Source organism: Mchenga conophoros, linkage group LG7 (genome assembly GCF_057382185.1).
Source record: "Mchenga conophoros isolate Kocher_MC1m ecotype Shallow Benthic linkage group LG7, M_conophoros_male_GT1.1, whole genome shotgun sequence".
Taxonomy (NCBI): domain Eukaryota; kingdom Metazoa; phylum Chordata; class Actinopteri; order Cichliformes; family Cichlidae; genus Mchenga; species Mchenga conophoros.
In genome coordinates, this window is record NC_140532.1 from 41,364,843 (window position 1) to 41,390,953 (window position 26,111).

At 39.0% G+C, this 26,111-nt stretch overlaps 1 protein-coding gene across 4 annotated transcripts; it reads left to right on the plus strand.

Moving 5' to 3' along the window:
• Positions 1 to 507: 507 nt before the first annotated feature.
• On the plus strand, positions 508 to 23,936 carry pnpla7a (patatin-like phospholipase domain containing 7a). 4 transcript variants are annotated; one of them, XM_085279307.1, is made up of 36 exons: positions 508 to 622; positions 1,038 to 1,089; positions 1,208 to 1,282; positions 1,519 to 1,606; positions 1,758 to 1,840; positions 2,271 to 2,371; positions 2,480 to 2,620; positions 2,704 to 2,863; positions 4,118 to 4,198; positions 4,735 to 4,863; positions 5,003 to 5,083; positions 5,218 to 5,344; positions 5,439 to 5,504; positions 5,611 to 5,687; positions 5,817 to 5,972; positions 6,131 to 6,208; positions 6,684 to 6,889; positions 7,003 to 7,134; positions 7,316 to 7,439; positions 8,653 to 8,766; positions 9,064 to 9,130; positions 9,509 to 9,658; positions 10,022 to 10,085; positions 10,341 to 10,509; positions 11,213 to 11,395; positions 11,576 to 11,694; positions 11,843 to 11,999; positions 14,198 to 14,314; positions 14,392 to 14,461; positions 14,660 to 14,776; positions 14,933 to 15,081; positions 15,202 to 15,354; positions 15,774 to 15,893; positions 18,739 to 18,823; positions 19,287 to 19,399; positions 19,909 to 23,936. In XM_085279307.1, exons 1-36 carry the CDS (start codon positions 612 to 614, stop codon positions 19,912 to 19,914), a joined length of 3,921 nt encoding a protein of 1,306 aa, XP_085135433.1. In that variant the 5' UTR covers positions 508 to 611; the 3' UTR covers positions 19,915 to 23,936. The 4 variants fall into 4 exon arrangements, with proteins under 4 accessions (XP_085135433.1, XP_085135432.1, XP_085135435.1 ...); XM_085279306.1 differs by having other exon boundaries at positions 19,284 to 19,399; positions 19,909 to 23,935; XM_085279308.1 differs by lacking the exons at positions 508 to 622; positions 1,038 to 1,089 and having other exon boundaries at positions 1,210 to 1,282; positions 1,590 to 1,653; positions 19,284 to 19,399; positions 19,909 to 23,935.
• The last annotated feature ends 2,175 nt before the right edge of the window (positions 23,937 to 26,111 follow it).

The following is a 26,111-nucleotide window of genomic DNA, read 5'->3' on the forward strand; positions in this document are numbered from 1 at the left end:
ATGGTTCACCTGCCATTTCTAAGTCTTTGAGCTTAGAGAAATGGCGTCGTAACCCTTTCCAAACGGACAGATATCAATGACATTGTTTCTCATCTTTTCTTAAGTTTCTTTAGCTCGTGATATGTTGTATTTTGAGATCTTTTAGGCTAGTTCACAAAGAGGTTCTAGGTTAAATCAGGACTGGGTGTGGCTAGTTAAAGCTCATTCAGCTTTCATATTTTGTATTTACACATGTTATCATTGTCCAATATTAAAATGTATTTGATCATGTGAAGTAAGTGTGACAAATATAAATATTAAACGTCTGAAATAGGCAAAGGTAACTCGAAAATGCTATAGAAATATTAAGCACTACAAGAGACTGGTCGAGAAATAAACAAACTCCACTTCCTCTCGGATGTTTGTAGCCTTCAAAGATGCTTTGTTAAAAACAGGAAGACGAGGATGTGCCTAGTCCGTTTCTGATTGGATAAATGATCTGAGCGCTACCAAGGTAACAGCGGATAAGGGCGGAGCTAAGCAACTGACAGCATAAAACTTTGTTAGCTTCTCGCTAACTTTATTCTAGCTTCTGTTTAGCTATGTTATCAGCTTGAAAACGGCACCCCAGGATGCTCGAAAAGTAAGCCTCGTGGTTTTTTTACACCCTGTCAACTTCACAGAGTTTGACTATCTTAGTTCTTCAAGATAACTTGTGAAGCAGCTACTCTCAGTCAGCTGGACAGCTGCTAGCGAATGTTATTTTAGCTAACGTTAGCTACTCCATTCAGACGTATTCAGTAAATCGTCTAAAGCTTGACGTCTATCGAAAGTTACTTTGTTACTGGCTAATTATAACACCTATTCGTGTTCTGGTAATTTTATTAAGATGAATTAAGAAGGCGACACGACGCTACATGGCGAGAGTGGCTGCTAACATACAAATCCGTGTTCCCCTTCTTAATTGTTGCCTTTTCCTCAGCAACTTTTGGTTCCCCTCGATGGCATGTGATTTTTGGGCTGCAGACTCAGCGTTAATAGAGATTTTTGTCTTATAGGTTAGAGTGTCATGGAAAGGATGATGGAGACCTGTGCAAAATGGCCAGTTCAGTAAGCGCATAATTCCATTTAAAATTATTCCTAACTTGGTTTGAAAGGAGAAAAGTGAGTTAGTTGGGAGCTACCAGTGTTGAACATGTATTACTTGAATCTGTTGTGTTATATTTAGGTGGTAACGATGAGCAGAACTGATTTCCGTGCACGGCTGCCACAGTTTTTGGAGGAGAGGATGCAGACCAGCATGGTATGAAATGGAAATTGAGTGCCTGTGTTTTGTACAAGAAATGAGGGCCCTGGATACAGTGTTATCAAATCGGGCGGTTTTCCACTCAATAGAGCTCGTTTTGCTTAGAGTTATACGGGTAATTTAATTGTGATGCAAAGTTGGACTAAAAACAATTTTACAAACGTGCTGTACTCTATGTAACTGTGCTGTCATGTGATCATATTATTGCCTCATCAGTCTTGTTTGTCTTCTAGCTTACAGGTGTATTGATTGGAGCTATGGTTGCAGTTGTGCTGATTGGAATTGTGGTGCTCTTCCTTTACAGGAGATTCAAACATGCCCGTGAGTCATCTGACCTCTTGCTGAACTTCATATTTATTCTATGATAGGTAGATAGCGATATAGATATATATCTATATATATATTTTTTTAGTCTTGCTGCAGAATGACATTTGTTGTTTATCTGAATTATATTTTTTGATTTTCCGACAAGGTAATCAACAACCGGGTGTACCTCACTATCGATTCAGGAAACGAGATAAAGTGCTTTTCTATGGAAGGAAGATCATGCGAAAGGTTGTCTTTTTCTTTTTTTCCCCTTCCCAGTTCTGTTGATGGCTCATACACACTCTCTTGGTATAGTCTACTAGTATAGTCTAGTAGATTGTTATCTGCTCTATAAAAACTAGTTAATTTTGCTTTTAATGCTTTTATGCCAACAGTTGATGTCCAGAAATACTTGATGTTAACATCTAGTTGTAGTTTCCTATTAATTTCATAGGCAACACTACTAAGACTATAGTTTCACCCTAATACACAATGACTGAAAATGCCTTCAGTAGTTTGGCTTGATGATAAATGACAAACAGCCTTTCTATGTTTAATACAGCAGTTTAAAAAAAAAATAAAAAATCAGTTTTAATATTTCTTAAGTAGAAGTACAACTTTGGATAAAATTCTTTTTCTGCGCGCAATAAACAAAATATATTTGAATATTGTTTTGTAGGTTAAGACACTCTCCTCGCTTCCTTCTCCATCCCATCCCTCGCCATCAAAGCAACCACAGCGCATACGAAAAAGAACCAAAGTTCTAAACATAGCCCGCAAGTATGATGAAAGAACACATTTTTAAATACTATGTACTCAAGGCTTTTGGTGAAATTAGTGTTTTATTTTTAAAGTACATGTTTGTTTGTTTGTTTTTCCTCCTGACAGAATTCTGAGGATCCGGAGAGACCCTCCCACCCTGCAGCCCAAGGAACCCCCTCCCTCCCTGCTGGAAGCTGATCTAACAGAGTTTGAAGTGCAGAGCTCGAATCTGCCTTCTGAGGTCCTGTATATGCTGAAAAATGTCAGGTAGGCAAGTCAATTTTGTCTGTGTGTGGGTTTTCTTTTTTTTTCTTTTTTTTTTAAAATTGCTTTTGTTCTTCAACTTGTAGGGTCTTGGGCCATTTTGAGAAGCCTCTGTTTCTGGAGCTGTGTCGACATATGGTGTTTATTGAGCTACAGGAGGGTGAAAGCCTGTTCAAACCAGGAGATGATGATGACAGCATCTACGTGGTCCAGGATGGAAGACTTGAGTTGTGCATACAAGAGAATGTATGTGAATGATTTGTTGTCTTCCATTTGACTCTCTCTTTAGGCTAATTTTGAAACTTAATTACCTTTGAAATTCTATTGCCTCTTTCTTTTTATGCAAGTAATATTGTGTTTTGTTTTTTTTGTTTTTTTTTATTCTTACTGACCTGTAGGGCAGGGCAATATGGCCTGTATATGGCATGTTTTAAATAAACATTTAAAAGTGCAAATTCCTTGCTGACAGTTTAACCAAAAGGCATTTCCAGTACAAATTGGCTGACATATCCTCAGCATAACCATGTATAATATCCACAAAACTAAAAAAGGTTTTATATACACACACACACACACAATGCGGTAATATTATGTTGAAGCACAGTACGTATTACTCCGCGAGGCTCCCGACTACGGTAGACATAATGCTCCGACAATCCATCAAGTGGTGCGGCTTCGTAGCTTAGCAAAGTCGAACTAAAGCACTTTTGACAGCTTTTTGAGTGCGGTGTACCACCTAAAATCGGTTTGGTAATAACGATGGCCTGCTTGCATGCTCTACCAAAAAATGTGCTTTGGTGTGTATCTGACAGATGAAAGCCCAAACCAGTTCCACATCATTGAGGTTGTACCAGTTTTACAAAACAATTCTGGTTCATCTGTTTCATTCAACAATCTGCTTTTGCCGTTCTCATTTTCCGTCGCCGCCATGTGCGTATGAAAACAAAGGCACTGCACATGCGTGTTTACCCATATTCCAACCCGATATTTCATTTTCTTATCATTGCCTAACATTATACTGGTATTACCGTGAATAGTATGATATGGCCCAACCCTACTGACCTGTGACATTACATCAATTTATATAGAAAATGGTAAATTCAAAAGTTGTATTGCAATTTTAACAACTGTGCCCACTGGTCATTATTAAAGTTCATTTTAAAAAGTGTGATGCAAGGTTGGCTCCAAACTGTACCTAATTTAATTTACATTCATTTTCAGCGCCTTTTCTGTTTTCCAGTTTTACGTCTAATGATAAACCATGAACACCAGAGGACAGTAGAATAAATAGTAACTACTTTATTTTTGCCATCACAACAAGTCAGTGGCATCCCAATATGTTGTTGGCTTGCTTAAATTTTAATCATGTCCACTTAGCTGAAGTCCTACTTTCATCCAACTAGATGTCTGCAGATTTGTTTAGACAGTGTGAAATATTTTTACCTTATTAATATTATTTTGTTGGCATCATGTCCTGTATTCTTCTTTTCTGTATTGCAGGATGGCACAGAATCAGTGGTGAAGGATGTCCTCCCCGGAGACAGCGTCCACAGCCTGCTCAGTATTCTGGACACTATCACTGTGAGCTCCTGTTTTTTCTCTCTAGGTTATGTCCTCATTTGCCTTCTGAAGTGTCTGTGTCAGTGTGATTTGTTTATTCATTACCTTCATGCCCCTGAAACAAAATTAATGTACTTTGTATTTGCTGTAATTTGTTTATTTAAAGCTGCATCTTTTCAACTTTGTTTTTCTCTTCTTAAAATACATCATTGTCATCCTTTTCACACACTCAGATTGATGTTGTTTGGAACTGATTGTGCAGTAATGAACTCAAACCACGTATGTAATGTATAGAAAAATCAGTTATTACAATAGAATAACTTTTTCATATCTTGTTACTTTGTTGCCATTGCATAGAAACCGTTTAAACACTATCACACTTGTGTTATAGAGCTTTGAAGTGTTGACAGTTATTTAGGCCACATTAAAATGCTGCAAGCACAGGTACACGTGCAGGTCACGTAATAAACCTTGGGGAAAGTATCCTTAACCCAATTTATTACTTAGCTGTGAAAGATGTGGATGAGATTTCTGATTCTTATCTTCGATTTTGCCAGGGTTATCCAGCTCCATATAAAACTGTGTCGGCACGAGCTGCAACTCGCTCCACCATCTTACGCTTACCTGCTTCAGCCTTTGAGTCAGTGTTTAAGAAGTACCCTGAGACACTTGTACGCGTCATTCAGGTAACAGATTGCATTATGTAGTGTTTGTTTTTTCTCCAATTAAACATCTAATTTGGAGCTACAACATGCAACAATTAGCAGAATATACTACATATCATGTTGTAGCTAGGGTTTTTTTTTCTTTTTTTTTCTTCTTCAGATAATTATGGTGCGCCTCCAAAGAGTCACCTTTTTGGCTTTGCATAACTATCTGGGCCTAACAACTGAGCTCTTCAATCTGGTAGGAGCAGAATTTGTTATAGGACACCTATAGTATTTATGTGCATACACATGGTCACGATGACTGTGTCACACAAGTTATGATGCAATTATTATTATTATTATTATTTATTTACTTTTTTCCTTGACTGACAGGAGAGTCAAGCAGTGCCCTTGACCAATATAAACAATGTGATGGCAGAAGCAAATACTGGAAAGACTCGACGTCTCCACTTCCAGGACGAATTACCTGCCGGAACCACTGAAAACACTGCAGAGACAGGTCAAGCACACACACAAACATGCACTACATGCCGTTCAATTTCAGCTTTGTCTTGTACTGAAACTGATCCAGTACTGGCACTTGACTTTTGCAGATGGTGTAAAGGACAGCCATTCAACCAGGAAGCTGCGATCCACCTCTATGCCCACTGAATGCACAGGTGGGTCACTGCCTTGGACATAAGCGATCATCAAATGCCACATGGCTGTATTAATTTCCTGCACAGATTTACTCGTTATCCTAATCCTTTGTTTTCTGAGTTACAGGTAATGACCTGAGCATGGCCTGCGAACGAGCTCGAGTTACCATTGAGGAGGCTCCGTCAAGTCCTATCACTCACAAAGTAAGGTCTGCTTTTTACATTGAAGCGTGGTGACAGGTCTTGTGTGTAAATGTAACACAATAGCACAGTATCTGCTGCATCTTACCTACTTCCTCCATAGTAGTTTCTCTCCTGTGCCTATCTTTGTAGTCTAGTCTGAAGAAGAGTGTGACAATGCAACACACACCATCTGAAGTATTTCACTATACAGACAGTGGAGGGCACGCTGATGCTACCTATCTTGGTAAAAGCAGTGCAATCCTCCAAGCTGCTAAGAAAGACCTGCTGGGACTCATCCAGCTGCAGGTGAGGGGTTAATTGGAGAAAATTCAGCTGGTGTCAGTGTTCTGATCCTTTCAATGCACCCTTTTAAATTTATTTTTGTGGCATGTTAAGTGGGAAAATGTTAAATCCACAGTCTTGTCATCATAAGTGGATATTTAGAGTGTCTTTTTCTATTGCAGGACCCTAGTCTGCTTGAAGGCAGAGTAACCGTCCACCATGTCAAAGCTGGCTCTGTGGTAGCTCGTCAGGGAGATCAGGTTGGAACAACAACTTAGAACCTAGCTACTTTTCATTCTGTTTAATATTTTACTTCATTTCAGCTCTTGATTAATTTATGCCTCCACTGGACAGTGTCCATGCATTGCAGAGGGTCGACTTGGGAAACTAGTGTGCATGTAAAGTTGTGTCCATGTGAACTTGCTTGTGGGAAGAATTAGAATGCGGCCCCCTTATACTATCATATGGTTAAAGGCTATCCTGAGTCATACGCAAGAGGGGAAACAGGTTAAGCTTATAAAGTAAACAAACTAATCAGTCATTTAAAAATCTAAGGGATGACTGGGAATGACTTGCCTGTAATGCTTTCAACAGTAGAATTTGAATTTCAACACAGGTATTACTCATCTTAAAAATCATGAATTCAGTATTTCACCACCTGATTGTTAACAGCATTCAGAGTCGGACTGTTAAATCTGAGCATTTTCTCTCAATCGTTCCCTCTTGATGTTTTAGGAGGTGAGCATCCACTTCGTGATTTCTGGCCTCCTCCATGTTTACCAGCGGATGATTGACCGTGAAGAAGAATTGCGCCTGTTTGTAACGCATCCCGGAGAGCTTGTTGGTCACCTTGCTGTTCTGACCGGAGAGCCCCTCATATTTACAGTTCGAGCTCAGCGAGATTGCAGCTTCCTCTCTATTTCCAAAACACATTTTTATGAGTGAGTGACCTGGACACACATCCTCACACTGTTGTGATGTTCAGCACTGTAGAGTTGGAGGGGAAAACAAAGATGGCTACTTCTACTTTTGTGGATTCTTCTTTATTCTTTAGGATAATGCGAGTGGAGCCCAAAGTGGTGCTGAATGTTGCTCATGCTGTGGTGAAGAGGATGTCATCTTTTGTCAGGCAAATAGACTTTGCTCTTGACTGGATGGCTGTTGAAGCTGGCAGGGCTGTTTACAGGTATTCCTCTGCTGACCTTGTGTCTCATGTGTGAAATCAACTCGTAACACTGCAGGCATTACTTGGTTCATGTGGGACAAGTTAATAAATACTAATCGAGGGAGGGGAAGCTGAATTTGGAAATGTGATTGTGAGTTGTTTGGAGTAGACTGAAGTTATCTGTATTTTTTTCTTTTTGCAGGCAGGGAGAGAAATCAGACAGCACTTTCATAGTGCTGAGTGGTCGACTGCGCTCAGTAATCATGAAGGAGGATGGCAAGAAAGAGTTGATAGGGGAGTACGGACGTGGTGACCTGATTGGAGTGGTAAGCACGGTGACAGCCAGAGGGAAGACAGCTGGGGAAGAGTTGATGGAAGACTATTAATATCCATGTTGTGTCAAACAACACTAGCTGTTTGTTTTCATATAAGAACCTGTTAAAAGGTTAGATATAAAAAAAAAAAAAAAATGTTAACAATGTTAATATCACAAATGGAACTGCCTATTAGCTGTCAGTATACTGCATATGGCTGATGAGACTGGATTTCCTGTATGTTCTACTTTCAGTAAATACAGACTAAGACCAGTACATCTTGGGATATATTTAAACAAAGGGGGGAAAAAAGAACAAAAAATGTAGCCAAAAGGCAGCTGAAATAGAATATGCATTAAAAAAAAAAAAAAATCCAGATAATTATATCTTTTTCATGCTCTTTGTCTCGGGCTCTTTTTGGGACAGCTAAAGTGCATTTAGACAAAAGCATGCACCAAATTCATTTGCCAGACTACCAGAGGAGTGTGGGTGTTGTTAACCTTCAATACTGGTCAAAAGATTTGGGTCGTAATAAATGGATTGTGTGAAATTACTGCACTTCATATTACAATCAAAGGGAAAATGGGGGGGGGGGGCAGCATGACTTTGGGATACATTTTTATACAAACATGATTTGATGACAATGATCAAATCTGATTCTAAGATATCTTCTAAATATTTTAATAGTTCTGCCAAGTTTTTCTCAAATTAAACTCTATATGGTATTTTCAGCCTGTGTAAAGCAAAGTCACTTGGTTTAACTCATCCACCTCTCTGTCAGCTGGTGTGACTGGTTCAATACTTCTAATAATACCTGGGTTAATGGATCCTATGGTTACTGTTACCTGGAGGAGAGACGCTGTCATTGGAGCTTCTGTGATAGTGATTGTGAGACAAATTTAGCATGGCTCAGATGTCAGTTTTAGATGAGGGGTAGAGGTTAATTTTAGCCTTTTAGCTTCGGATGTATTCTTATTTATTTGTTTATTTATTTTTAATCGAAGGAGACAATCAATGTCTGTTCAGAATATACAGTGCCTGCCCTAAATGAAATAATTGATACAGAAATGGCAAATTCCAGGTATAAATTCTGTACTATTATTTATAAAATTATAACAAAAATGTTGATATAATTATTTATTAAGATGTCCAATTAGTTATTTACTTGCATTCCTGGATAGGCTTTGTTTGGATTTTGTGTAATTAATGACTTGTCTGTGCGCAGGTAGAGACCTTGACCCGTCAGAACAGAGCGACCACAGTACACGCTGTACGAGACTCTGAGCTGGCCAAGCTACCAGAAGGTGCACTTTGCTCTATCAAGAGGAAATTTCCTCAGGTAGGCCTAATCTAATGTGTTAAATTCATCTCATTTGAAAACAATTCTGTTAAAGTAATCCTTTTTACTGGAGAGAACAAGTGCTATTGCCTCACCCGTCCCTTTCCTTTAAACAAAAAAAGACTTGAAGTAATCATGAAAATAATACAGATAATTAATACATTTAATCAAACTAATAAAAATTAACATGTTGCATTCACTGAAACTCATCACAATAAACATTTAAAATAAAATCAGGAAATGACTTTGTACTGCAGAATCTGAGTAACAGGGCTGATTATAAAATGTGCATCTCAGGTTGTCACCAGGCTGATCCACTTACTCGGACAGAAGATACTGCAGCAGGTCAATGGTCCTCTGACAGGTGTGTACATCTGTGTGCTATGCTGCCTATTTTGCAGGCTCTTTCCTGGCTCAGACATACTGGCAGTTTTTGTTGACGTACCATAAAGGGAGTGATTGTGTGGCACATCTGTTTGTTAATGGATAAACAAATATCTTGTGTTTAATTATAATAAACTGAAAATGTTTTGATACTGTTTGTAATTAATAAGGTTTGTAATTTTTCTTTGGCTCTTGCTAAAAACTTCTCAGAAAGTCCTTTATGTAGGGGCTGGGAAACAAACAAACTTTGGATTGAACATATGCATGGTCTACACATGTTTTAATTGGTTAGGTTCTCCCATCATTTCTGGTATTAAATCTGTTTTTCACCATTTGCAAATCTGTAACACATCTCCAGCTCGCAGTTTGGCCCTGCACACACCAGGAAGTAAGTGGGATGCAGGAAACCAAGCCTCCAACCTCTCCACTGTGGCAGTCCTGCCAGTATCAGAAGAGGTGCCTCTTACTGCCTTTACTCTAGAGCTGCAGCATGCACTCCTTGCAATAGGTAAGAATGGAAAGAGATATGGAAGCTCAAATTTGGCTTATAATCATTCACTGCTGTTCTCGACACAGAAAACGCTTCAGGTCATGGATGATTGTTTATTTTAAACATATGACCAGCCTACTGCTGCTCTTCACCCAGTCTGTTGCCATTTTCCAAAACTTCTTATCGAGGACATGGAGGCATGATTAGAGGGGCTGCCATGATGGAAATGCTCTCCCTTTAAGAATTCTGGATTCCTATTTGCATCCTAATTTGAACTGTAATTGAACCAAAATCAAATCACTTTCAGCTGTCTTTAACCTGGACGTAACACCTCCTTGAAGTAGACATTCATGGGTGTAATCTATCATCTCTCACATAAAGGTCCTACTCTTCTACTGACAAGTGGTATTATCAAACAGCGTCTTGGAGCTGCTGCACTTGACAGGTATGTTTTAGGCCATATTCAAACATTTTATGCAATTTTGCAGGTCCAATCTTCTCTTATTCAAACCTCAAATAAAATGAGTATTTTTCAGTGTCTTACTGCTTTCTGTTGGTTTTTATTTTCTTTGTGCTTTGTCTTTCACGCTCATTAAATTCTGCTAAAATTTGCTCTATTGGCACAAGAGGAAAATGGATGTCTTGGATGCTGCCAGCAAAGCAATGCTGCCTGTCATTAATGGACTCCTTTCCTCTTTAGTGTTCATGAGTACCGTCTGTCCAGCTGGCTGGGCCAACAAGAAGACATCCATCGCATAGTTCTTTACCAGACTGACTACACACTGACCCCGTGGACACAGAGGTGCATCCGTCAGGCTGACTGCATCATTATTGTGGGATTAGGCGAGCAGGACCCTACTGTAGGGGAGGTGAGGTGTTCACTGGTTCCCAGGAGAAGAGAGAGGTGTATTACTAGGAGCTGTTAGAGCTACACTTTCAAATCATGCAAAGACACTCCCAAATTACTGTGAAGCCACATTCACAATAATTTGTGAATGTGGCTTCTTGTCACCTCTGCCAGCAAATCAGAAAAATACCTGAAAGCGGCAGTGTGGTGAGATGCACCTGCAGGGTAAATAACTGAGTTAACAAAGATTCTGCAGTTCATTAAAAACAGTTTTGTATGAAATTGGCAAGTTTGATACTGGAAGCTTTCTGGTTTCTGTTTTGTTCAGAAATGACTTGGACAAATCTTTGACTTCATGCAGGTAAACAGTTCATGTGGAGAATAATCTCAAAAGCAATGAGCTGCCCTTTTTTTTTTTTTTTTGTTTTTTTTTTTGTTTTGTTTTTTTGTTTTAAATAAATTGTGTAGTCTGCTTGTGTAATCTGTCCCTGTATAATTGTATCTCCATCTTTTATTTTATCTTTCAGGGCACACATGAAAGGTGGTGTATATGTTACAGACACGCTATACCTTAAAAAGATGCAGGGCCTGTTGGTCACACAAGAATGCCTGAACCAGAACATTATTTATTTAAAATACATATTTAGTGGAACTTTTTTTTTTTCTGCTTATTTTTTCACTCCAGTTTTTAAAGATAACAAATATCTGTGCTGCTTTCTCTGTAGTTGGAGCGTATGTTGGAAGGAAGTGCAGTGCGTGCGCAGAAGCAGCTTGTGCTGTTGCACAGAGAAGATGGTCCTGCACCCAAAGGAACCGCAGACTGGCTCAACATGCGAAGCTGGATTTCCAGACACCTCCATCTTGCCTGTCCCCGAAGGGTCTTCTCCAAACGAAGCCAGCCCAAACTGGTGAGAATGGAAGACATGGCCAGAATGTGCTGTGTGTCTAAAAGCCCCCCCCCCTTCAGATCCACCCTCAGCTTCGCATTTTGTAGTTTTTCTTATTTCCTGTCTTTCAACATCAGTACATTCATTCTTATCCCACTTGTTTCATCATCTTCTTTTAGCAGTACTTTGCTTTTTTTGCAGTTGGAGCTGTATCAGCGTGTGTTTGAGAAACCAGCAGATCGCCATTCTGACTTTTCCCGCCTGGCTCGTGTTCTTACAGGCAATGCTATTGCTCTTGTCCTGGGAGGAGGAGGGGCCAGGTAATGTTTGTCACATGCTTGTTTCTCATCATAATTTTAAAGACGACATTATACAACATCAGCTCCTAATGATGCTGGTTATTTATGTCAGTCTTTTCTTTGTAAAATTTTTCACTTTCCATGTTTGTTCCCCCACCCTTCTAACCAGGGGTTGTTCTCAAGTGGGTATAATGCGTGCACTATGCGAAGCTGGCATCCCCGTAGACCTAATTGGCGGAACATCAATTGGCTCCCTGATGGGCGCTCTATATGCAGAGGACCGTAGCCACAGTCGCTTGAGGATAAGAGCTAGAGAATGGGCTATGGTAAGCGTCAAAGTGGCAATTGCTGTAGTATTTCAGATCTAAATCTTTCTGAATGCACTGACATCTGCTTTGCTTTGTTTTCCATAAACTATTCAGACGTTGTCCCATTCTTTCTTTAAAAGTCACTTCTGAGGCAGTTACCAGAACTCCAAGTTCAACCACAGTATAATTGTTTTGAGTTTTCGTTTTTTTTCTTTCCCCCTTCTAATGTTGCTTAAAAAATAAATAATAAAATGGAGGTGTGGTTTCCTGGAATGACATTGAGCAGAGAAGTCTTGAATTTGATCAGTGTCAAACTTTTAATGATAGCAATCTAGAGTATGTTTTAAACTTGCTTTAAACTGGGTTAGTTATACATGGATGTGAGACTTTCTTCCTGAAATGATTTAAGTCTAATCCAGTTTAGATCTCAGTTCTGCTTTTAATTTGATAAACCATGCTGAGCACATTAACCACCATTTCATATCACGTACAAGTCCTGTTCCTGCCATTGAGTAGCTCTCTGCCTTAGAATGACTTGGCCTACATCCACGCATCGTTTTCTCTCCGTTTTGGCCTCCCGTCCACACTGAGACGGCACCGAAAGTAAATGCAGCGTTTTCAAAACGCTCTCGAAAACTCATACATTTGAAGACTGTTCTTATGCGTCGCAGTGTGGACAGCGAAAATGGAGACTTTCAAAAACGATAATGCATGTTAGTCATGTGACCAATTAAACAAAGATAGCGGAGGGCATTATACAGCAATTGTTTTGTTTGCGCTTAATTTGACAGCCCTATTAAAGATTAATATCAGTTTGTTTGCTTCAGATCGCTTTTCTTCAAATTCTTTAATTCTCACTTGCTTTTGCAACTTTGTACTTTTGTGTTACTCGCAGCAACAACTCCACCTCATTGTTAGTCCATTTAAAAAAAACAAACAAACAAAAAAACTGTGCTTTTCCTCGACATTTTGCCATGACGTTTCAAAGAGCCGGAAAGTAAATAAATGGCAGACAGAAATGAGGCAGGCTGAATCTTCTTGCGTCTCGCGCAGGACTGGAACGTAAGCGTTTTCGGCCGTTTCAATGTGGACGCAGAACTCTGTGAAAACGACTGAAAACGCTAATGTGGACGCGGAGCGTTTTCTGAATCTATTCGGGCTAGTGTGGACGTAGCCTTAGATGTAACACTTCAGCTGTATCCCTATTTAGTATGCATCGATCTGTGTTTGCAAGCTCCGCTCATTCTTATGTTCACTTACTGCATGTGGAAAAGACACAATAATGTAAAAAGTTATCACAGTGATCAACAAGGAAAGGGAGTACTCTGAAACTGTGCCATGTTAGGTAACCCTTTAACCCTAGATGGGGATGTCTAAACATAAGTCCCGGGGGCCAGAATCAGTCCACTATAATTTCATAAGTTTTCCTATTGGTAAAGACTACCCATCCATCAAAGTAATTAACTAACAGGTAAACAGTTAAATGACAGGAAAGTAAATTTTTCAACTATTGCCTGTGTCCTGGACTGCCTGTGTAATGAACTATCGTAACTTTTTCTTTAACTTAACACATTTATCATGTTTCACTGGTCCAACCTGCTAAGATCAAAGTGAATTTGACATCACTGTCCTGGGTTTTCTGCTCTAAAAGTTAGCCCCACCTCACAAGTTGACAGTGTTGATGTGTTATATCTTAAATCTTAGCTAGAACACATGAAAGTTAAACATGCAGGTAATGTTACAGATGAGCATTTTAGCTTACAAGCTGGAGTGAACAAATTGGCCAAGGGTGTGGGGTGTGGCGTCAAAATTAGTTTTGCAGTATTTTGAAGGCATTGAGGCAAAATGCCAGAAGTAGCTTTATAGTGTAATACTCGTGACACAGTATTGACAACTAGCAGGGCTTGTTACCGGTATTGATACCGGTATTTTGGATGCTATGATATGGCAAAACTGTATAGTCAATATTGTTCAAATGATTGAGAAATGTACACTTGTCAGACAAAATATGACAAAAAGTGTGTGGGTTTTTTTTTTTTTTGTTTTTTTTTTGCTGCGCAGTCCTGGGTATAAGGTGAGAATTGTATTAAAATGAAGTTCAACTTTTAGGGATTAATTCTGCTTTGCACTTAAGCAAAAAGATCTTGAGTGGCTTAGAGGTGGGAAACATTTATTTGAACCTCGTTTTAATTTGACTCTTTTGGCTTTTCCTGTAGGAAATGACTTCAGTATTTAGGAAGGTCTTGGATTTGACATATCCAATCACATCCATGTTTTCTGGTGCTTCCTTCAACTCTGGCATAAACAACGTCTTCAAAAGCAAACAGATTGAGGTGAGCTAAATGACAGTAGGTGTGACCCAGCTGTTGGAATACTGATCTGAGGCCAGTGTAAATTCTGTGTTATGTAGGACCTTTGGATCCCATATTTCAATATCACAACTGACATCACTGCCTCTGCCATGAGAGTACACACTGATGGTAAATACAGTGTTCAGTTTATTTATTTTGAAAGAATCATTCTGGTCTTCATTGAGTTTTCTGAATTGTTTTTTTGTGGTCATAGATGAACTGACTCTTTTTAATAGTCTGATTAATTTTCGGTTGATTCATATTGGTTGCTTGCAGTTAGGCTTTATGCCTTTTAAGTAAGTTTAAGTTGCTTGTTTGTTATTTGAGGTTCTCTATGGCGGTATGTCCGTGCTAGCATGTCTCTATCGGGATATCTCCCTCCTCTGTGTGACCCGAAAGATGGACACCTGCTGATGGATGGAGGCTATATCAACAACCTGCCTGGTTTGTTACATTCAGTTTGTACCTTCCCTTATTAAGTATCAAAAGTAGCCGTACTTTGATGTAGTTGCTCAGCTGTTTGCTTATAGCAATATATTTTTAATTTTACCAGTACTGTATGCTGTTTGTCTTGATGTCTTCTTCCCCTGATTCTCCCAGCTGATGTTGCGCGCTCCATGGGGGCCAAAGTGGTAATAGCTATTGATGTGGGCAGCCGGGATGAAACAAATCTCACTAATTACGGCGACTCACTCTCAGGCTGGTGGCTGCTATGGAAACGCCTTAACCCCCTTGCTGAGAAAGTTAAGGTGATGGATTGATTAAGAGTAAAGACACACCATGCTGTGCAGCAATGTTTTTAATTCTATCAATAAAAATAAGGATATTTTTGGAAATCATTTCAGTGATTTATAAGTTAATTTCCACAGGTGCTAAACATGGCAGAGATTCAGACTCGGCTGGCCTATGTGTGCTGTGTGAGACAGTTGGAGTCTGTGAAGAGCAGCGATTACTGCGAGTATATCAGACCTCCAATCGACAGATACCGTACACTAGAGTTTGGCAAGTTTGATGAAATTGCTGTAAGTTTCAGAAATTTGTTTTCACCTGAACTCTTTTACCCCTGATCATGAACAAGTATTGAAACTTTCAGATGTTGTAAGACAAAAGTTTTTCATTATCTGAAACACTAGACCAGGGGTAGGCAACTCCAGGCCTCGAGTGCCGGTGTCCTGCAGGTTTTAGTTCGCACCCTGGGTTAACACACCTGAATCAAATGATTAGTTCATTACCAGGCCTCTGGAGAACTTCAAGAAATGCTGAGGAGTCATTTAGCCCTTTAAATCAGCTGTGATGGGTCATGGACACATCAAAAACCTCCAGGACACCGGCACTCGAGGCCTGGAGTTGCCTACCCCTGCACTAGACCAACTTTTAAAAATAACTTTTTTGGCAAATAGAAAATGGTACTGATATGTGAATATGTTTGTGTGATTTTTAGGAGGTGGGGTACCAGCATGGCAAGACTGTGTTTGATGTGTGGCGTCGCAGTGGTGTGGTGGAAAAAATGCTGAAAGACAGACATCAAGAAGAGTTCCACAACACGCAAAGCAGAAGCAATGTAAGGATGTTGGCAGTGAACAACACATGGACATACACTATCCAATCCAATTTTATTTATAAAGCAGTTTAAAATATCCAGCACAGGAACAAAGTGCTGTACAGAAAATAAGTTAAAACAATAGAATAACAAAAAACAGCAAAATAAATAAATAAAACACATAAAATTAAAACAGCCCTATGTTAAAACTGCATCGAATCACCTAAAAACAACTAAAATAAAAAACCAACATCTCACGTGGTGTCAAAGGCCAGGGTAAAGAGGTGGGTTTTCAAGAGTGACTTAAAAACAGATAAAGAACTGGCCTGTCTAATCTCTAAAGGAAGCTCATTCCACAGTTTGGGAGCTGCTACAGCAAAAGCACGATCTCCTCTAAGTTTACGCCCAGTCCTGGGTATCTTCAGGAGCAGCTGATCAGCTGACCTGAGAGAGCGGGTGGGTGTATAAGGCTGTAGCAGCTCGGAGAGATAAGATGGAGCTAGGCCATGGAGAGCTTTAAAAGTAAATAAAAGAATTTTAAAATTAATCCTAAAAGAAATGGGCAGCCAGTGAAGTGAAGCTAAAACGGGGGAAATGTGCTCAAACTTTCGAGTGCCTGTTAAAAGACGAGCTGCGGCATTTTGCACCCTCTGTAGATGACTAATATATAATGCACTGACCCCAATATAAAGTGCATTACGGTAATCCAGCCGAGTGCTAACAAAGGCGTGGATCACTGTCTCAAAGTGCTGCCGTGAAAGAATTGGCTTTATTTTTGCCAGCTGCCTGAGGTGAAAGAAGCTAGATTTTACTACTGCCTTAATTTGATTATCAAACTTCAGATTACAGTCCACTTTGACCCCCAGGTTTGTGACAGTTGGCTTAACATACTGTGCCAGGGAATCTACATACACATTGGGGGTCTCAGTGGAGCTACCAAAAACCATCACCTCTGTCTTTTTATCATTGAATTTTAAAAAGTTAACAGACATCCAAGCCTTAATGTCATCGAGACACTGAAGTAATGGCTGTGTAAGGTATCTGCCTTTTTTCTTTAGAGGGACATAGATCTGACAGTCATCAGCATAAAAGTGGAAAGGAATGCCGTGCTTTCTCAGTACAGAACCAAGAGGAAGCAGATATAAAGAGAAGAGGAGGGGGCCTAGAACTGAGCCCTGTGGGACACCACACAAGAGGGGAGCGGAGGACGACACATAGTCACCAAGGCTGACACACAAAGTTCGCCCCGTCAAGTAGGACCTGAACCACTTCAGTGCTGTGCCCCTAATGCCCACCCAGTGCTCCAAACAAGAGAATAAAATGGCATGATCCACGGTATCAAACGCAGCTGTCAAATCTAAAAGCACAAGAACAACACAGTCCCCAGCATCAGTCGCTAAAAATATGTCATTAAAAACTTTTTAAAAGGACTAGAACATGAAAGAGTTCAATAAAAATCAACAGCAGAGTATAGACTTTTCTTTGATGTAAAACCACAAAAATATGGTGATGCAATACAATATAGTATATTAAACTTAATCAAGTTGTTTTAAAATGATTTGCTTTAGGGTTGTAATGACATTGAAAACTTTTGTTCTCTAGCTTTTAGCAGCCAGATTTTGAGATGCAAATTAAAAATGAAATACTAGTAAGTAGCTATATTCAAATCTCACTCCTCTGAATCCAATGTAAATGCAACAAATGGACTTGTAAGCAGTCCTATTACAAATCCCTTTATAAGAATACAGCTGTTAACAAAATGTGTCAGGAAATGATGAGAGGGTATAAAAGCTATTTCCTACAAAAGGGAAGCTCGAGGAGGAGAACACTTCTCTGCTGTAGTTTATGGTCTTGAGTAATCTTACGAGTCTGACTAATTATCTTCAAAATCCATGTTCCTTGCATCCAGAGTTTAATAAATAAATAAATAAATGGTATCTTAAAGTGAGCTTAACACCCCACTTGCAGTCCTTTCACATTGAATTGACCAGTTGGTTGGTTAATTATTTTGGGATCATTTTCTCACATTTTATTGGTTGTGCTATATGACTTGCTGTTAACAGTGCACCACTTTAGACCTTAAGCTCTTTTTTTTTTTTTTTCTGATAAAGTAATAACAATAAAACTATGAATTTGCTTTTAATGTACACAAAAATAGATTTTTGTGCACCAGATTTGTTCCAAGCAATGTCACAGAAAGACAAAGCTCCTAACCAAAAGATGACGAGAATGATGAAGAAGTTATTTACTCCCAGTTTGAACAACAACACAAGGATGAAGGGTAAAACAGCAGGACTCACACTGGCAACCTCCCCCTCCCTGATAACAGGCAACAGAACAATTGCTGAAAACAGGATGGAGCCACTTTTATGATTGCAGATCTGAGGCCGTAATGTTTAAGACTAAATGGCTTCTGTTCTCATTCTTTTAAACAATAGGCATCCCACACAGTTAATGAATGCATTTCTATTTTCAGATGCTACTGGAGAGTACAACAACCAGGGGATGCAATGCTTCTCCTTCTGTGATACATTTGATACTATTTATTTGTGTGGATGCACAAAATGCAGATCAAGACTTAAAAACATAACCAAGGTTTTGGGACTAGCCGAGCTTTTAAAAAAGGCAAAACCAGATGTGCTTCACTGAAAAGCTGAAATTGCACAAAAGTCTGCAGCAGATTTTTTTTTCATGCAGTTAGTTTCCATTATACTTTGCTGTAATTTCCAACACACAGCAATCTAGAGGAGGACAACTCCATTATAGTGTTTCTTGGCACACAGTTTGGAAGCGTATTCAAAGACAAAATTCCATAATGCCTCCTCAGTAGTCCCTGTAACTGACTGTGGCTCTTTTTTTTTAAAAGGTGGTGACATGTCCCAATGCTTCCTTCACTGACCTGGCAGAAATTGTGTCCCGCATTGAGCCCGTCAAACCTCCTCTTGTGGATGGTAAAACTACTGACACACACTCCAACACTGCAGCTTTCAGCCACACTCAAAGTACTTTTTAAGTACGCTCATGTCTCCATGTTTGTGTTTGTCATTCTTGACCTAATGAAAAACAAATCAACCCCACAAACAAAAGGTCATATTTTATTAGGTCAGAATTCTAACAAGTCAGGAGACTGACTTGTTAGCCTCAGTGTAAAACCTGCTGACGGAAAAGGAACGTGTTTTTATTGTGCAATTTAGTAACTAAGCATTTACAAACTTGTTCTTATTCCTGTTCTCTCTATTTATAATGAATTTGTCATCCATCACTCATCAAAGTCCACCCTGTATGACATTTCTAATGTTCTGACTTATGCACCTGCACACCCACGTGTATTTGTCACCATTCTACACTCCAAATATTCCAGTTTATTCACCCACAGTGTGCTTCCTGTCCCCCACTCTTTCCTTGCATCAGAAGAATCCGACTACCACACTGACTATGAAGAGGATGCACTGGAGAGTGCTCTCTCTGACATGGAGACGTATAGTCGCTATGGAGAGCACACCGAAGGGGAGGAGACGGCTGACACGGTGCGAACTTGTGGTAGTAAGATTAGAAACTGTGGGCTCTCTTTAAAGAGAAGAGGAGCAAGCAACCACAGTGAGGAATTTGTTTTTTACTCATGTCTAAAACAGGCTTTTCAGGTTCCATTATAATTAATTGTATTGTTTTGCAACACAAATTTCCATTATTGCAAAGGTTTGTCTGGCTTACAATGACAACACACTTGATCAGTCCTCTCGGTAAAAGGATTTTCATAAATCACTTCTTGGGAAATCAGACCATCCTGCTGGCTACTATTCAAAGTCAGATTGAGGTTCATACTGGAGTCTGGCCAGTTCATGCTTTAAAAGTGATTAATATCATTAAAATTTTGAAATTAATTGGAAGCCATTGCAGGGGCACCTAGTTCAACTAAATTGATATCATTTAGAAGTTGGGGCTTGAGAACATTGTATACCTGCAACAATACAATTCAGGTTGTGTTTTGTATTTATTTATTTTATGGCTGTCTGACAATTTAAACATTCATTTTTAGATTTAACAAAGAAAAATGGGGATGACTATGCACGCCTCAACCTGATTCTCAGGATGTAGAACTGGATGGGAGATCGACATGCTCCATTACCCCGCCCATCAGCTGCCACCATCAGTTTCCGGATATCCCTAACAGTTCACTGGAAGCGATGTCAAACCAGCAAGTAAATTCCAAGTAGTCTATTTTTGTGAATGGTGGAGTAATAAAAGTTGCTTAAACAGGTTAGCACAATGGAAGCATTGTCTTTGCTACATTTTACCCTCCAGTGTGAAAGACCAGACTCTACCTGCAAAACTTGTCATTTTGTCGTGTGTGTGTGTGTGTGTGTGTGTGTGTGTGTGTGTGTGTGTGTGTGTCTTTCATTTCTGCCAACGCCTCTCGTTATCGATACAGGGAAAAAAATGAGCTAGCAACATAGGGTTGACAAGCAATTTCTCAAACACTGCAGAATAAGCGAAGCACAAACTTCTAACCTCTTTAGTCACCCTTCATGCAGTCATCTCACTTTCATTTCCACTACACTGTTTAACATACCTGCATTGTTTGACTTGTGTGTTTTTTTTTTTTTTTTTTTTTTTTTTTTGTTTTTTTTTTTTTGTTGTTTTTTTTTTAAACAAGCTGAATTATATCAAAAGGTATTTTAAGTAGCAGTTATCTGGACTGTTAGACAGTGAAATGCCAACATGTCCAGCCTTTGATTTTGAAACTTTGTTCTGGCCATGTTGGATTGGAGCTTAAAATATTTTCAGTGGTTGCAATCCACTTCAAAATACTAGTTTTCCCCCTTTTCTGGTGAGAGCCCCCCCCCCCCAAAAAAAAAAAATAAATCTGCTTTGAGTCTGATGGAGACTGATGAAATCTGTAGCTCAACTTGTCTCTACATAGTTTATCCACTGAAATATGTGCTTGACCAAGTGTAGGTTGTTTTTGTTTTGCTTGTTTGTGTTTTTGTTTTGTTCTTAGAGCTAGGGTAAATTATTATTATTTTTAATTAAAAACAAGTTATCTGTGCATACAGATTTTTTCAATGTAGTCAAAATATATATTTAAAGAATATATACATATTTTATATATGTGCCAATTATGTTGGCCTTCTCTATTAAGAGTTGTTCAGTCATTCCAAAAATGCAATTCAATGCACAATCGGTTAAGTACATAGCTTTGATTAACATGCGTACTTGTATGACACAATTAAATTAATACACTGCTAATTTAATCTACATAGTAACAAAAAGATGACTCAGAGGAAGGATCTTCGCCAAGACTAATACTCCAATAAAACATTTTTCAAAAACCACCATGCTCAAATTCATGTTATTTAATAGTAAAGGAGTACTGTATTTTTCAGACCATAAGGCGCACTGGATTATAAGGCACACTGTCGATGAATGGGTCTGTTTTCATACATAAGGCATACCGACTTCACTTGCAGCTGCTCTATTCCCATGTTGTTGCAGACTAACCTCGTATTGTGGATGGATTATCTCAGTTGTTCTCCTGACTGAAGTTTGGTCCATTTACAGCATCCTGCCATGCGATTTCATTTGTCGCTAACCATCGGGAACCCTCACGTTAACCTTACATGTTACTCGAGTGGGGAAAAAAGTTAGCGTTCATCCTCCAGCTTCACTGTGTTTATGTTATGCTAACATAGCTGTGTCGCTAGCAATCGTGTAGCAAATCATTATACCAAGTAGGCCGATTCAGTAACCCTACAAACGTCACTGCTTTTTAGTTTTCTGTCTTCATTTATGTTGGAAGTGATGGCAGAGCTGTACGTTTTAGTTTTTTCAGAAATCTCTCAGTCAGAACATGGTAGCCTACATCATGTTTAGGTGGAAACTAGCGAGCTAACTTCCTGCTAACTTCTAACTCAGTTAAATTTAATAAATTCTGTTTTCATGGATGCCTGGATGCTAAAATTAATCGTTATACCTGGTAAAGTAGCAACGCTGATAATTTTTTTTTTTTTTTTTTTTTTTTTTAAAAGATGAAAGAATTTAGACAGTTTTGAACTCTCAATGATGCCGCAGTGTTCGTTTGATTTTGGGACCTGAAGCGAACAGAGTTTTGGCTCCTGACTACGGTAGCCGTAATACTACCATCAAGCGGTGTGGCTTCATAGCTTACTAAAGTCGTACTAAAACATTTTTGGAAAGATTTTTGAGCGCCGTGTTCCACATAAAATTGGTTCGAGGTCAGTAAGCACAACCAGAATTCATACATACGGCGCATCGGATTATAAGGCGCACTGTCGGTTTTTGAGAAAATTAAAGGATTTTAGGTGCGCCTTATAGTGCGGAAAATACGGCTATGTAAAAGATGAAATGACAAAAAGATGGTGTTCTTTACATGGAATCCTAAAGTTTGATTTGAAGTCCTGTGTTAAGTCTGTGCTGTAGCTGCACCATAGCCTTAACATGCAGCTTTACAAAAATATAACTTCATGTACACATCATATGCTGTACAAAGTATATTTATTAGCACAATAAATATAATACAGCTGTGAAACAACATGTGATAGACTGCCAGTGTAGACAGCTCAGCTTAGTTTAACAAATGACTAACAGGTGACTAAGCTAATTTTCAATTGGCTGTTTTAAAGGGGAAGCTCCACCGCTCAATCCTGATGTCCAACAAAATGTAATAAATTCTTCCTTTGCTCGTTTTCTACTTCTCAAAGTCTCAGAAAAATCTGACTTCATGTTTTTTCTTTTTGTGTAATCCTGCTAATATAAGAAACTACAACAAAAGCGTTATGTCTGTGGTGGAGGTAACTAGTGCTGACGATTATATCCTGTATTTATTCATGTATTACTTGAAACTAAATTTCCTTTTTTGTGGCTAACACTCAACAATCCAAAGATTCTTACATTAACTTTTTTTTTTTTTTTGCGCTAAATTTTATTTTTATTAAGACATTATACGAGGTGAATGATTATCAAATTGCTGTTGTTGAACTTCTAATTGTTTCGGGAGCATTTTCAGTATTACCAGAACTCGACCAAGGCTGTTTTCTCTTCTTGCTTTTGTTTGCAGCAGATACAAACATAGATTGTGTGATGGTTTAAAGTTGGGGTGAAAACAAGCCCTTTCAGTGATACCTTTTCTGAACGTAAAAGACTTTCTACACTACCACAAACCCATCTTAAGAATCTCTTTACTTAAAATTGACCCATTGTTTATTAGCTGCACCCTACATCAATATAACAATATCTAACGGCGGCCCCCTTGGGCGTAAATCTAATCAGAACTTTACCAATGCAGCTTTGCTTTCTTCGTCTTTCATTTCCTTATAAACTCTGATGCTACACTGCCTGCAGCCTTACATTATGTGTACACGGCGAGAGAAACCTTGTGATAAACACTATGGGCTCTCATATGATGTTTGGTTAAATGTGGTCTGTACAACAGCTCGAGACAAGAAAACGTTTGCTGTTTACCAATGAGGTGATGGAGTTCACTCTGATATTCTTTGTACCTAACCCTCTGCACAGGGAATCAATCTTGTTTGGCAGAGTGAACGTCTCATGGATGAAGTGCTGATGTAATGTGTGGAACTGTGCCATGAATTTAATGCAACCTTCGATGACCCACGTTGGGGGGGGTGGGAATGACCACTTGTGCCCTTATTTGACACCCATTCCCATACTAATGATGTAGACTGAAGAAGCCTACTGTTAAGCCTGTAATGTACAATTACTGCCCAAATGTGTGTTCTGATAAGCTGTTTTACTAATTAAACACTGTATTATGTGTGTTTGTGTTTTTTTGTTTTTTTTTTGTTTTGTTTTGTTTGTTTGGTTTTCCTTCTCTCCAATTGTCTCTATTACAGTTTATTGTAAAAGAAATTGAATTTTTTTTGGGCTGCAGAGAAAGTAACTAAAAATGAAACCATCAAGGGCTTTGTTACTAAAAGGGCATATCTTATGAATAATGTTTTAAGGCACTTGGTTCTTGGTGAAAAGGATTTCTCCATGCCTTCCAGGTGAGGCAAAATATTAGGAACACCACAAATGTGTTTCAGAAATGGCTATAATATCCTATAAGTAACCAGAACATTAATAACTGTTATAATTAATATGAGAGATCATACTTTCAATTATTTAACAGTCTAAGCATTGTCTCTCAATTTCCCCTTGGCATGAATAGGATTATTTTAATCACCACTCACCTGCTGATGGAGAGCAGGACGAATCATCCTTGAAACTAATCAAACAAGATTACACTTTTCCAGTTTTGGTAAACCCTTGTGAGTTGTAGCCTCAGTGACCTGTTCTTATGTAACAAAAGTTACACTGGGGGAGATCAATGTGTTGTGCCTTCAGAGATGCTCTTGCACATACCTCGTTTGTAATGAGTGGTTATTTTCAGTCTTGCTTTCCTATCAGCTGGAATCAGTCTGGCCATTCTCCTCTGACATTGGCAATGCATTCTTGTGGAGAGAACTAACACTTGATGGGTCTGTCTAGCACAAAACTCGCTGGAACAATCAGAGACAATTCTACTACAACGGCAAAAAGCATTAGACACCAGGCAGAACTCTTTGTGTGATCTTGTGCATGAGGGAGAGAACTGTGACGAGCGCTGCTCCTGACGCTCGAACCCCACAGAGATACTCCAGCAGTTAAAGAGATGGTTAGCACACAAAACTTACAAGTAGACGTAGCTGTATCAGTGGATAAGTTAAGCACCCAAGAGTGATAGTGGTGTCTGGTATTTCAGACTATTGTAACGCAGATGAAAGGGGCTATGTGCTGAGTTCAGAAGTGAGTGTAAACTCTTTATCACTACACAAAGCTCACGACTAGTTTTGAGAGCTCTGGCTGCTCTGCATCAGCTGTTGATTCAGATAATACTGATACTGACCTTTTAAATAACAAGTTTATGACACTTGGCTTCTACATTTTCAGCCTCTTTAGGTGCATAACTGCACTCTATATAATATACCATATAAAGCATATATAATGGTGCCAGCGCATTTCTCAGGATGCAAGGTCCAATAAGAACTATGATAGTGGATGGTGGGGATTACCATCATTTTGGCTTGGCGATAGGTTTGGTGTCATGGCTATCTTTATTCTTGACTGCTTAATTAAATAACACTGCAGTTTAATATAGATGGACTCCCCCTTTTCAAAAGCGGTAGACTTCAGCATTGTCTTAGAAAGCCAAAAAGTTTTGATCAGTTTTAAGGCCCATTTATTCACATTTTGAAGAATGACACTTATTTGCAATGGCTGACACTCAAAGTATGTCCATTTGTGTGTGATGCACCTGCAAAAGCTTTCATTAAAAACACAAAGGCTCATAATGGTTATTCTGGTTGTAATAAATGTGTTCAAGGTGGTGAGTGGAAGGATGAAAAGTTAATGCAAAGTTAAGAACCGATGCTAATTGTCACTTAATGACTGATGAAGACCACCACTTGAATCAAATATCGTCTCCTTTGGGTGGTATAGTGAAAAGGGTTACAATGTTTCCCTTAGATTATATGCATTTATGTTGTCTTGGAGTCATAAGAAAACTCATAAACACATGGATGAAGGGCAAAGTACTTGCAACTAGCCGTCCAATCTGACCGTAAGGTAACTTTTAGTAAAATTGAAAGGACTGGGACCTTACACGCCAGTTGAGTTGAAGAAAGCTGCAGAAATTGATGCATACATTGTACAACACATACAACATATATTTTATGTTGGATGTAGGGTCTGTGGTAGGCATTACATTTACATACAATGTACACCAGCTAACATACCTGGGAGAAGAATATAGACTCCCTGGGCCTTAAGGTAATATCTCAACATTTCCTTATGAAAATGACTTGAATTGGTCAGATTAAACATCTCTTGTGAAAGACTCACTTGCCTTTATAGTAAATTGTGAAAAGGCTTTCAGAAAAAACTGATGCAAACACATCACAACTGAAAAAAGTACATAGGATAATGCATCTGCATCATAATGGCCCACTTGTGACTCAAATAGACCATTCAGAACAGGAGGGGATAACTGTGTACGAGTTGTAGATGTCGTTGCTATCGTTTGCAATATTGTGAAAGTAGTTAATGACATGTTTGTAATCTTCCAAGTGTTTTGTTACAAGGAGTCTTACTTCCAGTGTCCCCTCACCCAGAATTAGTTGCCACTGAGTGTGGCAGTTGAACAGCAGTCTTGGTGTAACAAAGCTCAGCTAAGCTTAAATT